Consider the following 16,152-nt stretch of genomic DNA (forward strand, 5'->3'; position numbering starts at 1 on the left):
TCCTGATTAAATCACTGCACAGGTATTTTTTGGCCCCAAACAGCAGCGTACAAAAATGTCAATATGGCAGTTGCTGGGGCAGGTGGCCACTCCTTCACCCAGATCGACAGATGGCTGGCTGGCTGGCCACTCAACAAGAATGTAACAAACACCCACAGTTGGCCCTGAGGGACAAGGAGATGCTCACAGTCCTGCCTTCATGGAGCCACTGGTAAAAGCAGACACACGAGACGGCCTCTGAAACCGGGCTGTCAGGGAAGGCAATGATGGGGAGGCTGGCTCAGGGAGGGCTACAGGTCACTGTCCCTGCATGTCGGGTTCCCTCTGTGACTCCTTCCGCCGTCTCACCCCTCTCTAATTTCTACCCTCTGCTGAAGGGATCACTGGTCTATCCCTGGAACGCAGGGTGCACAGCGGGTTCTGTCAGTGGCGGGTCCCAGGCAGGCTCGCCCTACCTTGATGCCGGCGTTCCTCAGGGTCTCCAGTGTGGGCCTCACATCCGCCTGGAGCTGGTCCTCCACCCCCGTCAGGCACAGCAGTTCCATCTCCATCTCCAGGCTCTCAATCACTGTGGCCACTTTGAGGGAACGGTCATGCACGCTCAGCTTGGCCTGGACGTAGCGGGCCTGGGACACAGCGGGGGACATGGTCACCGCTCAGGGTGGCAGGGTGCAAGGTGGACCAACTGGCAGTAGGACTGTCTCATCCCCCCACACAGGGCAGGGACCCCAGGACCTAAGTGGACCTCAAAGAAGTGCAATTCACACTTTCAGCCTCCTTCCAAGTCCACCAGTCCAGACACTGGAGCTGGACCGACCGGAGTCCCACTCTCTGCTCTACACTCACCTGTGCTGTGCGACTTTTAGCAAGTTGCTTAACTTCTCTGAGCCTCAACCATTTTCATCCATGAAATGGCAACGACAGCCCCAACCTCACTGGGTTTTTACAAAGATTAGCACAGCTCAAGATCCCAAAAAACAGTAGGTTCTCCCCACACAACATATGCTCTGTAACCAAGAACCCTTGACCACCAGGTTTTCTAAGAAGTCCCACTTCCAAAGACCACTGACCCAACCCTCCTGTTTGACCCCTCTTTACATTGTTAGCAAAGATACAGCCGTCTCACAGCTTACGCCTTCAAACTTGAAAGAAAGGCAGAATATTATCAGGGCTAAAACTCTTGTTAAATAAAACTTTACGAAGAACTCAAGCACACAGAAGAGACAGACCCAAGCACAGTTTCTCCGGCTGGAGCAGGACAAGGGCCCCCACAGCCTTTCCCCCAGCCTCACCTCTCTCCCTGTCAGTCATGTGCAAATACATTCACTCAGCTTTGTACCAGGACTCGGGGTACAACAAGGACCCCTCTCCCCTCAAGGAACCCACAATCTATGGGACGAGATGACAATTAATAAGATATATTTATACTGGAAGTCTGGGCTGCAAAAGTCAATGATCTAGTTCAAGTCCAACATTTTTTACAGCTTAAATAGATCAGGGCCCCAAGGAAGTTTACAATTTCAAATTTGAAGGTTTCATTTCATATTTTCCAGAAGGCTTGCAGTGACTACCCTAAGTATTAGGAGTACAGGAACAAACCAGATTGATCAAGTGTCTGCTTTCAAAAAGATCTTATTCCAGAAAGAAGATATTTTAAAAGAATGTTAAAATATACATATAAACAAAGTCATTACAGCTGGTGATGAGGGCATTGAAGAAATTTCAATAGGGTGACAGATGGGGACTGATGAGGTGGGGCTGCCTTAGATGGTGGAATCCAGGAAGACTTCTCAGAGGAGGTGGCATTTGAGCTGAGACCCAAAAGCAGCAAAGGAGGAGGGCCGTGGAGCTCTGGGCAGGAAGAGAGTTCCAGGCCAAGAACCTGGTTTGCTCAGAAAGGATGTCAGTCTGGCCAGAGCAGAATGAGTGAGGAGGAGATGGGGAGGGAGGTGCAACGGGCGTGGGGGTGCGGCTCTAAAAATTAACAGGAAGGTCATAGAACCACTTACCTCAAAGTCTTGATACTGCTCCTCTGCTAGAGATTTCTTCGCCACCACGAGCACCCGCAGCCCCTCCCGGGCCATGTTTCCACACTGAAAAGCAGACCTTGGTCAGCAGGGAGCCGCGCTGAGGGCTCTGCACCCCAGGCCCTGCTCTCTCTGGACGAGGGCAGGATGCTGAAGTGGGCGGCCCCTCCCAGGGAGTCAGCCAAATGGCAAATCAGAACACTGCTTTCCCCTACAGCAATCCCTCCGAGCAAATCTTCTAAAGGGGTTTCAAAATTTCAGCCAGCAACAGTTAAGATTTCAGAGACAAATCTGGATTTCTGGCTCATTGGAAAAACTCAACCTCTGACCAAAGTGGGTGCACTTTCCCAAACGACCCCAGTCAGTGACGGCTGAAAGCAGCTGCGGTCCTGCAAAACACAGCTGTCAAGTAAAGCATATTCCCGTACACTCAACACACAAAGTGTGACCCTGTCGGAAGACACACCTCGGCCCGTTTCACTCATCTGAGTCCCCTGCCTGCTCCCTGTCGGCATTTGGACTTACAACCTGCTAACTGGAAATATGATAATACTGAATATAAAACGAGAATTCTTTTCACCTGCAACTGGGAGATGAAACAGAAATGGCCTGATAAACTTGAGCTTTCCATCCTTCCCTGCTGCAGCCAGTTCTCATGTCACAAACTGGGACAAGGACGCTTGGGACGTGGCCCCACCGTGCCTGCCTCCCGGTACCCACACCCAGGTATGATCACCTGCCCCCAGTGTGTGCTGGACCCAGTGCCTTGTTCCCACGAACAGAATGCGGCAAAGTGACCACAGAAAAGAAGTGGCAGTTATGTGATGTGGTGCAAGTGTTAGCAAAGGCTACAGTGGTGATCGATCTTCAATCTGCGTCTCAAATCGACGTGCTGTACACCCTAAACCTACTCAAAGCTGTGTATCCATTAAAGCTCAGTAAAGCTGGAAAAAGTTTTTTTAAAAAACAGAAGGTGGCAAAGTGAGGGGAGGTCACTCCTGAGAAGCTGACTTCTGTCTGTTGCCTCTGTGTTCCCGAGTGTGCGCACTCTCACGAAGCCAGGGCCACCCTGTAAGCTGCCCTACAGAGAGAGACCCACGTGGCAAGGAACGTGGCCGCCTCCAGCCAAGAGCCACTGGGAGGCTGAATCCTGTCCACAGCCACTAAGTGAGCCTGGAAGTGAGCTGTGCCCCAACTGAGCCTTCAGATGAGGGCCCAGCCCCAGGCAACCCCTCTGACCACAGCCTGTGAGGGACTCTGAGTCCCGAGACTCCAGGCACAGCCTAGCTCGGATTCCTGGCTCACAGAAACTGTAAGAAGTAACATGTGTCCTTCCAGGCTGCTAAGTTTTGAGGGGATTTTTTAACGGAGCATAGGAATCGAATACAGGGCCCCACCTCATCACATCAGGCTCCAGACACGCTTACCTCTTCCTCCAGCCAGTCGTTGTACTGCACGATGCCGGCCATGACCACATCCGCCCCCTTCATGTAGAACGTGATCTCTCCGGTTGATTCATCCTGGGGGGGTGGGGGGAGGGATGGGTAACCAGGAGGAATATCCGCTTTCTGCGCCGGTGCCCGCTTCCCATGACAGACAGCGCACACCGAAGTGTACTTAGCGGACGCCAATGTTTCTGCACTTGGCCAAAGATAAAAAGCGAGAGGGGCGCCTCGCTTTGGGGCAAAGGCCACAGAAAACAGAAGACAACTCAAAGCACTTGGGAAATCGTTAAATGATGAAAGCAAGATCAAAAGGACTGAAGAACTCTGTTTTTAGTTATTTCTATTCTGATGGGAATGGACTCCCACACGAAAAGATAATTTTAAATTTATACGCAGGACTGCCAGGATCACCAAAATGTGGTCTATGGGGAAGAACTGGGAGGTAAGAGAACTACCGAGACCAGGGTTTCTCAGCCTTGGCGCTGTCAGCAGTCAGGGCTGGAGAACTCTTTGCCGTGAGGGCCCGGCCTCTGCATGGCCCCATCTTCTGCAGCGTTCCTGGGCCTCCACCCACTTGATGCCGGCAGCAACCCTCCTGGGGACAACCAGAATGTCTCCAAACATGAGCACATGTCCCCTGGAGAACACAATGCCTCAGCTGAGAACCCCTGATAGAGATAACGCCAGACCCTTATATCTCCCTGAAGACTGAGCCGGCAAGCAAATTACCCAGATTTTTTTGGTTCACACCAATCAGATTTTACCCACGGGGAGTGGGGTAACATCACGGCACAGGCACCAAGCGCTTAGACCCAGCACTGGCTCCCGGCTGGCGCAATCGGATGAGCGACTTTTCTCTCAACCTCAGTTTCCACATCCATAAAATAGGGATCCTAGCAACCCTTACCGCATAGACTGTCGTGACTTAAACGCGGTCACCTACGTCGAGCACGTGGCAAAGGGGCAACATACACAGAATAGGCTCCCCCAGCGCCAGTATTCCTGTTGGGGTGACAGCAACTCCTCAAGACCCTCAGTCACAACGTCTGTAGAAAACGGTTAAGGGAGGTCTGAACGAGGGGTGGTTTTGCCCCCAGGGGACCCACGGCCATGTCTGGAGATGTATTCGGTTGTCTCAGCTGGGAGGTGTTACCGGCATCTAGTGAGTAGAGACCAAGGATTCTGCTGCACATCCTTCAGGGCACAGGAAGGTCCCCACAACAGAAGATCACCCCGCCCCAAATGTCAACAATGCAGAGAAATCCTGGAATTAAGGAGTGATGGTGAATCGCTGATTCTTATACGGTGATGATGACCTTCATCACAGGGAGCCTGGAGGCAGTAGAGACAGGCATGGGTGACTGAGCGGGGCCATCACCAGCTCATGCCTAAATTCTCCCCCAGGAAGCCCAGAATGCATGCCTGCAAGCCCTTCATCGAATAAGAAACACCCCAGGCCAAATCAGTGGTACGGTTTCATCTTCCAAAGTAACTTCTGAATGCTTCTAATCGCCGACAATCTTCTAGAACAACACACTTACTCATAAAAGCACCCAAAGGCCATGAAGAGGAACCTGCGTTTTAAAAGCGTGAGAACTGCAGGCTTCTCCTTTGACGGATGGCATCTCCACGGCGCGAGACTCGGGCCAAAGGCAGCTGTGGGGTCTGCACATGAAAGCACCAGAGCTTTCTGTTCCTTTCCCCGTCGCCCCGGTGGTGCTATGGGAAATAATGCCCCTCCCCAGCTTCCTCTTCTCCAGAAGGGGCTCGAGAGAGCGGGACACCTCGTCCAGTGTAAATACCGTATCGACCGTCTCCTCCCGTGAGTCATTTCCTCCCACCAAGTTCAGCGCGAGGCTGCTGCGTTCCCATGTTACTGGCAAGATGACGCTGTCGATTTACGGTGATCTGCCGGCTGCGCCGCATTGTTTGGGGCCTCATCTTTTTCCACTGTGGGCTGATTCTGGCACCTGTTCAAAGGCCTCTTTTATTCAGACAGTGACAAGAGGATGATCGACGCCGACGACCCGACTTCATCAAGCCACGTGGGAAGGGTGTGGAGGGGGCAGTGGAACAGCGTGTAACACAACAAAAACAAAACGGCGACACAGAGACAGGCACACAAGCCCCAAAGACACCGGCTTCTCGAACCAGCCAAGCTTCTCCGAGGGAGAGTCCTCCAGCGCCAGCCCTCGCTCTGCCAGCATAAGGAGCCGCTGCCAAGACCCGCCCACGGGCTCACACGCGTTCAGGGTGGGGCGGTGACGAAGCAGGCCAGAGCAGAGCTGCACCTGTCCGCGGTCACTAAACCACGCCGGGGGATGTCTCATAACTGAGCGAAAACTGCCTTCCGTCAGGGGACTGGACGGTTATTTTCAAATCGCAGGCAGGACAGATGGACTCGTCAGGGCAGAGTTTCTCAGCCCTGGCCCAGTGAACATTTGGGGATGGAATGTTCTCCATTAGGAGGCCATCCTGGCCTCTACCCACTGGATGCCAGTGGCACCACACTTTGAGCTTCAGCAACTGAAAATGCCTTCAGACATGTCCCCTGCAGGCAAGACGGCCCCAGGATGAGAACCACTTCACGAAAGGAGAAATCTGAGATTTGTGCAAAGTGGAGAGCAAGTCTGACAGCCCCGGATGCTGGTTTCTACCCAAAAGATGACATGCCGTCTGTCTTGTTCACGCTCTCAGGTACTCACTTTGACGAGGCCAGCATGGACCAGCTGTCCACGGGGCAGTGAACGAGGGTGACCTCTGGCCCTCAGACGGTACAGAACTAAGGCCCTTAGTCTGACAACCACAAGGAATGGACTCCTGCCCACAGCACTGGTTTTACCTGGAAGTGGATTCTGCCCCGCCTGAACCTTGGATGCCTGCAGCCTGTGAGAGACCCCGAGACAGAGGGCCCAGCGAGGCTGCACTTAGACTCCCGGCCCCCGAAACTGTAAGCTATTACCTCCTGTTGTTTCAAGCCATCACGTGCAGGATAATCTATCATGTTACCACACATAATTACCACAGCACCTCGACATTACTGTGGGCGCTCCATGAGCTTTTCCACCCCCCTCTCATCACACCCAAACCCCCAGGTCCTGGAGGTAAAGAGAGTGACCTGGGAGCCAGATGGGCTGGGGCAGAATCCCAGCTCCACCTTTTCTAACTACGTAAACTTGGGGAGATTTCTTAGTCTCTCTAGATTTCAATTTCTCCTCTGTCAAATACCAACTGCGATGGAATCATGAGAATTAGATGAGTTATTTTACGCAATCATTTAGAACAGTGACTGGCACACAATAAGCACCATTTAATGCTACCTCCAGCACGTTAATATTGTTCCTATCTCTGATACTATTACTTGAGCTTCTGGTCCTATTACTAATTACTACTATTGCCAATTACTAATACCACTATTACTAACTTACTGTAATAGAATCTGCAAATCTGCTCCCTGAGGCATGAAACACTTGTATAGATAGGGTGTTTTAGTTTAAAAAAAATCCAGAAAAGATGAGAGTCTTATTCCAAAGATGTTCATGATCTGAGGCAGAGTTTTCTCCAGCCAAGCCAAACAATGTGAAGAAACTTTAAAAATGACAAGGAAAATAGGACTGGGACCAAGTATTCTGCAATTTTTAAAGCTCCTACAGTCATTCTAATGATCAGTTGGACTTAAGAACTCCTGAACAGAGTGGTCTGTGAACACAGGGCTTCCAGGCTTCCCAGAGTGGAAAGTGTGATCTCCATGAATAAGAGAGCAGGAAACAGCCTAAATGTCCATCAACAGGTGACTGGATAAAGAAGATGTGGTATATTTATACAATGGAATACTACTCAGCCATAAAAACCGACAACATAACGCCATTTGCAGCAACATGGATGCTCCCGGAGAATGTCATTCTAAGCGAAGTAACCCAGAAAGAGAAAGAAAAATACCATATGAGATTGCTCATATGTGGAATCCAAAAAACAAACAAACAAACAAACAAAAACAAAGCATAAATACAGGACAGAAATAGACTCATAGACAGAGAATACAGACTTGTGGTTGCCAGGGGGGCGAAGGGTGGGAAGGGATAGACTGGGATTTCAAAATTGTAGAATAGATAAACAAGATTATACTATATAGCACAGGGAAATTTACACAAAACGTTATGGTAACTAACAGAGAAAAAAATGTGAGAATGAGTGTGTATATGTCCATGTATGACTGAAAAATTGTGCTGAACACTGGAATTTGACACAACATTGTAAAATGATTATAAATCAATAAAAAATGTTAAAAAAAAAAAAAAAGACAATTAAGAGAGCAAACAGGAAAACAAGGTGTTAATTCGGATGCTTCAGACTGGCAAAATTTTAAAACTCTGACACTATCAAGTGTTCATGAGGATGAAGAAAAACAGTGGGACTAAGATTAGTATAAGCACATTAGAGGAAATGTCGACAATATCTGGTAGAGTTACAGATGTACATATTTAACAACCCAGCAAGTCCCCACTGGGTACGGCCCACAGGAAAACACTGACATAGGTACCAGGGAGGCTGGAGCAGACAAGGCTACGTGTGGCGATGCTCTTTCTACCGGCAAAAAAAGTGGCAACAATCTAATGTCTATCGACAGGGAAGGAAGAGAGGTACACTGATACGATGCGATAACGTAAGTCAGCTTACATAAGATAAATCAAGTAGGGATGAGTGTACCAACACAACGGTTTTTTTACGTTAAACAAAAATCAGGAAGTGTGATAATGATATATACTACAGTGCCATCTATGCAAAGAATAAAAATATGGAAAACCATAATACATTTTATACCCAAATGTGTCTGACAGCAGTATTTTCAAATTCATAGGAATGATAAACTTGGGGTAAGAATGGAAAGGAGGCACATCTAGAAAGGGCAGATGGGACCTCAAGTGAATGCACAATGTTTCATTTGCTTAAAAAGTTTCTTGAACTATAATACATGCAAAAATATGGATGAATATGTAAGTAAAAAATTGAGCAAATGAACTCAAAACACAAAAGGGTATCTACCATACAATTTCCTTTATATAAAGTTCAAAAGGAGACAAACTTAGTGGTAGAAATGGGGACGATGGGGAGGAAGGATGCAGTAGCCAGAAAGGGGCACGAGGGAGCTGCAGGAGCAATTAACAGAGAAATCCTGTTCCTTGCTCTGGATGCCAGTTACATGGCTGTGCTAACTTCGTAAGCAGGTGAGCTGTACCCTTAGGAATGCTGCACTTTTCTCTGTGTATGCTGTACTTCAATAAAGGTTTCAAAAAAATATTTTAAAAATCTGAAATACTAATGGCAAAATGGGGATGCTGACTGATTACTATATTTTTTCAATAATTTTTATGATTGTATGAATGAAATCATTGAAAATATTTAACTGCAACAAAGGTGTCAAGACTATTCAATGGGGAAATGGCCTCTTCAACTAACGGTGATGAGACAACTCAGCATCTACATGCAACAGACTGAAACTGAACTCCTACCTCACACCATTTACAAAAGTAACTCAAAACGGATCAATGACCTAAAGAGATAAGACTACACAAACTCTTAAAAGAAAATATAGGGGTAGCCAGAAAGAGGAAGAAAAATACCATATATCACTTATATGTGGAATCTTAAAAAAAAAAAAAAGACAAGCTTTTTACAAAACAGAAACAAATTTTCAGACAGAGAAAACAAACTTATGGTTACCAGCGGGGGAAGGGGGTGGGAAGGGATATATTGGGAGTTTGAGATTTGCAGATACTAATATATATAAAATAGGTAAACAACAAGTTCATACTGTAGAGCACAGGGAACTATATTCAATATCTTGTAGTAACTTATAGTGGGAAAATATGAAAATGAATATATGGATGTTCATGTCTGACTGAGGTATTATGCTGTACACTAGAAACTGACATGCTGTAAACTGACTATACTTCAATTTAAAAATATATATATACAAAAAAATTTTTAAGAAAATAGAGGGGTAAATTTTCATGGCCTTGGATTTAGCAACAAAGGAAAAAAACCAACTGGACTTCATCAAAATTAGTTAACTTCTGTGCATCAAAGGAACTTTATCACCAAAGTGCAAAGAAAACCCACCGAATGAGAGAAAATACTTAGGTATCGTATCTCTGATAAGGGTCTAGTACCCCAACTATATAAAAAACTCTTACAAAACAACAACAAAAGAGAATCTAATTAAAAAGTAGGCAAAGGACTTGAATAGACATCTCTCCAAGGAAGACATACAAGTGGCCAATAAGGATGTGAAAAGATGCTCCGTATCATTAGTCACTAGGGAAATGCAAGTGAAAACCACAATGAAATACCACTTCACAAAACTGGGATAGCTATAAAAAAGAAAAAGAAGAAAAAGAAAAAGAAAAAGAAAAAGAAAAAGAAAAAGAAAAAAAGAAAAAGAAAAAGAAAAAAAGAAAAAGAAAAAGAAGAGAAGAGAGAGAAAGAGAGAAAGAAAGGAAGAAGGAAGGAAGGAAAAATAAAAAGTGTTCGTGAGGATGTGGAGAAACTGGAAACTTCATCCATCGCTGGTGGGAATGTAAATGGTGCAGCACATTGTAGACAAATATGGAGGTCCTTCAAAGAGTTAAAAGACAGAATTTTCCAGCATTTGGGAGTAGACCCAGCAATTCCACTCCTAAGTATCTACCCAAAAGAAGTGAAAACAGTTACTCAAATCCCTGTACACAATGTTCACGGCAACACTATTCACAATAGCCAAAAGGTGGAAACAACCCAGTGTCCCCTGATGGGTGAATGGATAATCAACATGTAATATTATTCAGTTATAAAAAGCAACAGAGTACAGATATATGCCGCAGCATGGATAATCTCTAAAACATCATGCCGAGTGAAAGAAGCCAGACACAAAAAGTCACATATTATGTGATTCCATTTACACGAAATACCCAGAACAGGTAAATCCTAGAGAGAAAGCAGATTGGCAGTTTCCAGGGACTGGAAGAAGGTGGTGTGGGGAGTGACTGCTTAATGGCTACAAGGCTTCCTTTCGGGGAGATGGAGATATTTCAAAACTCGACAGAAGTGGTGGTTGCACAACACTGTGAATGGACAAATGTACTAAATGAAAAGCACACTTAAATGATTCATTTATGTCACCTGAATTTCACCTCAATAGCAAACACCACACTCAATTAAACAAGAGTATACGATGAGAAATGTACCAAGAAATGCCCAGTCTACATTCGTTAGACCCTTCACCCTGGAACTGGGTTAACCGAAAGCTGATCAGCTCTCCGAGGTCTGTCCAGTTGAGGAACTAAGTTTCTTTCTGTGGCGGGAACTACATCCGCCAGTTAGTCACGCATCTCCATAGAGAGTCAGCGAGCGGTAAGAAAGGATGTCGAGCCACAGGGACAGACACAGCAGACTCTGGCATTTTTTTTTTTAAGACAGTTTAAAGTCATAAACCAAAGACGACTCACCCTCACGATGATGCCCATGCGTTTGCTTTCATAAGTGAAAGGGAAGATCTGCAAGATGGTGAAGTTCAGGATCTGGTCGCCAGGGGTCCTCAGCTGCATGGAAGACTGGTCACGGCCCACCAGCGTTAAGCCCACGCTCTCGGTCCACTGCACCAGGGCCACCTAAACGTGACAAGGGTCGAAGGTCAGACATGTGGCCAAGGGGCCCGGTTTACGGGTCAAGCCAACGGACACACAGGAGAACAGGGGAGCAGAGACAGGTGAAATGTGTGCAGTGCCTGCGTCCCTGGGGCAGGCTATGCTGGCCCAGGGACAGCCCAGCACCTGTGTCTCTCCGCGCTCACAGCTGCCTTCTCTTCCAGGCCCAAAAGCAGGCCACTGGCCAGAGCCGTGGCAGAGAGAACCTCACAAGACCAAGAGCGACCAGCGCAGCCACAGATCATGTCTGGAAGAGCCTGCGCCAAGCAAACCACAAACATCAGGAAAGAAAGAGCACGACGTTGGGCACAGGTGACTCACTCTCGGGCTCCCCTTTAAGCCTCGCAAATACTCAGCCAGGAGGGACTCTACAGTGGTTCTCCACCGGGCGGTGCTGGCCCCCAGGGGGCACACGGCAATGTCTGGGGACATTTCTGATTGTCACAACTGGGGAAGGGGTGGACATCTGCTACCAGCATCTTGTGGGTGGAGGCCAGGGATTCTGCTAAACATCCTTACCACACACAGGACCGCCCCCACCACAAATGGCAGGACTGCCGAGGGTGAGAACCCCAGTCTGCACAGTGAGGAAACGGGGGCTTGGGAAAGTTTATTAAGTTGCCGGAGGTGACATTTCAAGGCACCTCAATCAGACCAGGTGGGAACCTCAATCCACCAGATGGCATGCAGCCCCGCCCTCCACAATGCTCTGCACTTCCTGGAAGCATGGTTCTGTCACCAGCTGGAACCTTCTCGCTGCCTGAGCAAGGCTTGCTTCGCTTCCGGTCAAAGGCTGGAGGGAGGGGAGGGGAGCGGTGGTGAGATATGCAAATTCTAAGACCAGGGACACAGGGGCCAGACTGGTTAGGCCAGTGAGCGGACAGGGCTGGGTGGGGACTGCGGCAGAAGGAGCCTGAGCCCCCTGTGAAGGAGGCTGCCCCTCAGGAATGTGGGCCCAGGGTGGCCAGGGCTTCTAGCTTCTCAAGAAAAACCAGAAATCTGACCTTGTCCCTGAGATCTCTAACTTTAAAATGTAAGCTGTAAGTCCACACGTGTTAAAAGGTCATGAAGAAAAGTTTACGTATACATAAAAAACCGTGGGTCTATGCATTAAAGTGCTTACAGAGTGACACACGTGCAGAGGGATTACTTCTAGCTTCTACTCTACCCTCTGCTCTACTACTGAAATATTTTAGCATGTACATGCATTCCTTTTATTTTTAATTTTGATTAAGTAAATAAATGTCCCAACACAAGATGTTACTAATGCTAACTAACTGCTAAGCTAACTCAGATGTTAACCAGAGTATATATACCCCCAAACCTTGACTAAATTTACACCCTCTCTCACATACCAGTTTAGTAACCAAGAAAAAAGACTCTCTTCTTAGGATGCTGTCAGACACGACTGCTGATGAAAAGAATTTTCCATCCGTGCTTTTAAGCAGCTGTTACTTCACCCCTTAAAAACCTATTTAATTGTTCTGAAAAGATGTGAAAAGTCTGTGATATTGGGCTTCAAGGAGACCTACTAATTCCCCCGAAGCCCATTCTTAACTTCCATCAAGGAAATCTGGAATCTGAGACTAGGAAGTGGCTCCTGGGGCGGTGGGGGCACAGCCCGGCCCCCCAACGCCAGGACCTCACAGGACTGTGCTAGAGGAAAAGTCGATCTGTAAATCTGAAATGATCAACAGTGACAAACGCTTGTGGGGAAGGATGAATCACAACTGTAGGTAAATATCTTATAACCGTGCTTTCTTCCACCGCCAAGCCCTCGCTGGAGTTAAGGAACCGACCGTCACCTACCTGCTCTCCACCCCCCCACCCCTTGGGTCCAAGGTCCTAATCAAAACCTCATCGGTCTCCTTGGGGGCTGATTCCAACAGGATATGAGCCCTGCAGGGGGCCTTTCTTTCTCACCTTCCACTCTCTCATTCTGACTTTAACATAAGTCAGCCTTAATTGAAAGCTGGTTTCTAACAGGACACATAAAATCCCCCGCGTCCTACTGAGAAGAGACCGGTCTAGAACTGGGGTGCTCACCAACCCTCCCCAACTGCAGCAGGAACAAACATGCCAGGGGTCATGTGGGATGACTGCTTTCCCTCCCTAAACAAGATGATGTAAACGAGGCTACTTCTCCTAGTGGGCCTGAGCTTCAGGTCAAGAGTCACTCCGCGTTGTCAAGTCATAAAGGATCTCAGGGTCCTGAGTCTCACTGTCCTTAACAGCCAGCGTTGGGGCCTCAGGGGCCTCAGGGGCCTCAGGTCAGAATATCCTGAGGTCACAACAGTGGCAGAAAGAAATCTTGTAAGGAAAATGAGTGAACAAATAAATTAGAGGCAAACTCAAGCCAGTGCTATAAACCAAGAAAGGGGCAGGGGGCACCTGGGCTCTGTGAGGTGGCTGTGTGTTCTGGTTTGGGTCAGGAAATAAAAAAAAAAAGAAAAGAAAAACAGAGCCTGCTATTTCCCTCTGCCCCAAAATGCCTATCTGAAGAATTCTTGCCAGAACTGTCCATGAAAGGGCTTTTTCATCATTTTGTTGGTCAGCAATGAGCCAACTGTGACAAGCTGTAATAATTTTCCCTTTATACCTGCGGATGTGTGCTTGGGAATTAGGCCAGATGGGCTAAGGAGCCTTGAATTCTTGTCAAAGGCAGGATACGTACTAATCATAAGATGCATGAATCCAACATCTGATTAAAGGGGTTCTTTGGTGGCATTCAATAAGATAAACACCCAGGCTTACAGAGTGGCCAGTCTGCCCGGATCCAGCCTTTCAAGATTATAAATGCATCCACAGACCTAAGGTACCCTTTACTTAAGAAACAGATTCCCAAATGCTGCACGTGGTGGCTGCAGGTTCGCATGCCAACAGAAGCAGGGCAGGGAGCAGCCCCGGCAGGGCCGGCCGCCTGGGGCCAGGGGTAAACTGAGGCGGCAGCCGCCCAGCTCGGATTGCTGCTGCCGGGTAAAAACTGGCCTCAGTCTTTCCGGATCAGATCTTTCTCAGCAGAAGCTGATTTTTATAGAACGCTAAGGGATTCTTAAATATTGCTGATTTTTTTTAAAAACACAACATGGAGCAAACAAACAGCCTGCTGTGTTTAAGAATCAGTGGACAAGATGGTGGAATTAAAAAAAAACCACTCCCTGATCCAAATTTCCTTGATCCTGTACTTAAGATGTAGCCTCCTATCGCCTAACTCTGATGAAAATAAATATCCATAAAAAGGTAGCCGTTCAGAAACAACTATTTACTTAAGCCCATGCTGGGCCAACATTGACGTTAAACAGGGCAGAATTCTCACACACGTGGCCGTGGGTGAGCTAACACCAAGGAAGGCTCATATGACAATTGTCCACCGTGTCCCCAAAGCCTCACGGTCCTGCCTCACACAGGACCCCTCTCTTCTGAACCACCAAAATCCTATTTCAAGATTCCACCCCAGTGGTTAATAAATAACACTGACAGAGGATTTTCCCCTGAAGTTCCTGACCTCTGCTCTGTGACCTCACCCTCGGGGCCAAGGACCTGGCAACGTGCCTGCGAAGCCCACCAGCCTCCTGAATCTCTCCGAGTCCACGCTCGGCGCTCCATGTGCGCACGTCTGAATGTCGGCATTGTCTGAGGCCTGGGGCTGGGGTGCAGGTACCAGGATGCCTTCCGGGAACCCACACAAATGCGGTCGTGGAGGGAAAAAAAAACCTCAAGGCTGCAAACGGACAGTGAGATAGCTGGCCCCCTTCAAGGCCATGTGCCTACCTTTCCCCAGTGGTTTTTACCCTCACTCCTTGCAACACGGTTAGAAAATGCAAAATGAGACAACTGGGACCTTCACGTAAGTGCTGGGAGATGTGCAGAGAGACTGAATACGTATCTCCATCATGACATTAATTATGACGGCCGAAAGTGGGGGATGACCTAAATGTGACGCTTGGGAGATAGAAAAACAATCTGTGGTCTATCTAAGCAGCAGAATATAGCGTGGCCACTGAGAATCTCCTTATAGTTGGTACTGGAAAGGGATAACTCAAGTGAAGAAATCAAGGTCGCTGGACATGTAATGCACGTCTACAGAAGAGAAACAGCAAGGAAAACATCAAGATTACTTTTGCGGCTTTTTCCCCTAACTTTTTACTTTTTCTATAACATGCTTATGTTACTCTTATAATTAGAGAGAAAAAAAACAAAAATAAAATCAGTTTCTAGATTCGCTGTCCCTTCACTATACACCCCTTCTCTGACACCACCCATGTCTGCGTGACCCCCAGCACCCTGCCATCCCCGTGGATGCAGATGCTCCATCCAGAGGCTCTGCTTTCAGGAGAGACCCAGGCGCTCTTTGCCCACCTCTCATGGCCACTGGCAAAGGAGGCATTTCAAGGATACTGTGGACTCGAGGAGAAACACTCCCTTTGTGGGTTTCCTGTCTAAGGGCGGGACCCTGAAGAGATGGATGGAGAAGGCAAGACACCCAGAAGGTAGGCGTGTGGGGTCTGGCAGAAGATGGCTATTCTCACCAAGCTCGGAGGCTTCTCGAGATGAGAAAAAAGGGAAGGAACACACACAAAAAAGTGGCACTGAGCCTGGGAGAACACAGACTCAACGCTGGCTCACAGCAGGCGTCTCAAGGGGTAGGATTAGGTAAAAATAATCAGGCACTCTGGAACCTCACCCAGCATCCACCCTGAGCATCCTGTAGCACTCTGAAGCCATCATCCCACGGGGAGGGATGCGGTGCTGCAGGGTTATGAGCCCCACCGCTGAACATGCGCTGTCTTGTTTTAATCTCACCAGCCACATGAACTTGGGAATATTCCTCAGCCAAACTACACCTCATCAGCAAAATGGGCACAATCACAGTAATTCTGGGTGGCAAGGGCTGCCCGTCGCAGGGAGCCTGGCACGGAGCAGATGATCAACAGGTGAGCCTTTCTTACCACTGTCAGCATCCCTGCTCCCTCTCTTCTTCCTTTTTCTTATTACTGA

General features: G+C 47.9%; 1 protein-coding gene across 5 annotated transcripts in view; it reads right to left on the minus strand.

Moving 5' to 3' along the window:
- Positions 1-16,152, minus strand: part of ATP9A (ATPase phospholipid transporting 9A (putative)) — a 121,581-nt gene that overhangs the window by 21,387 nt on the left and 84,042 nt on the right. For all 5 annotated transcript variants that reach the window (XR_012500666.1, XM_074347448.1, XM_074347449.1 and 2 more), the window contains 4 exons: positions 10,957-11,118; positions 3,455-3,547; positions 2,010-2,093; positions 456-626 (listed from right to left, as the gene is read on the minus strand). Coding sequence is in view for 4 of the 5 variants with exons in the window: in XM_074347448.1 (XP_074203549.1) it covers positions 456-626; positions 2,010-2,093; positions 3,455-3,547; positions 10,957-11,118 (510 nt within the window). In the remaining variant the exon portion in view is untranslated. The remainder of the gene's footprint in view (positions 1-455; positions 627-2,009; positions 2,094-3,454; positions 3,548-10,956; positions 11,119-16,152) is intronic.

This window comes from Camelus bactrianus, chromosome 19, assembly GCF_048773025.1.
Source record: "Camelus bactrianus isolate YW-2024 breed Bactrian camel chromosome 19, ASM4877302v1, whole genome shotgun sequence".
NCBI lineage: Eukaryota > Metazoa > Chordata > Mammalia > Artiodactyla > Camelidae > Camelus > Camelus bactrianus.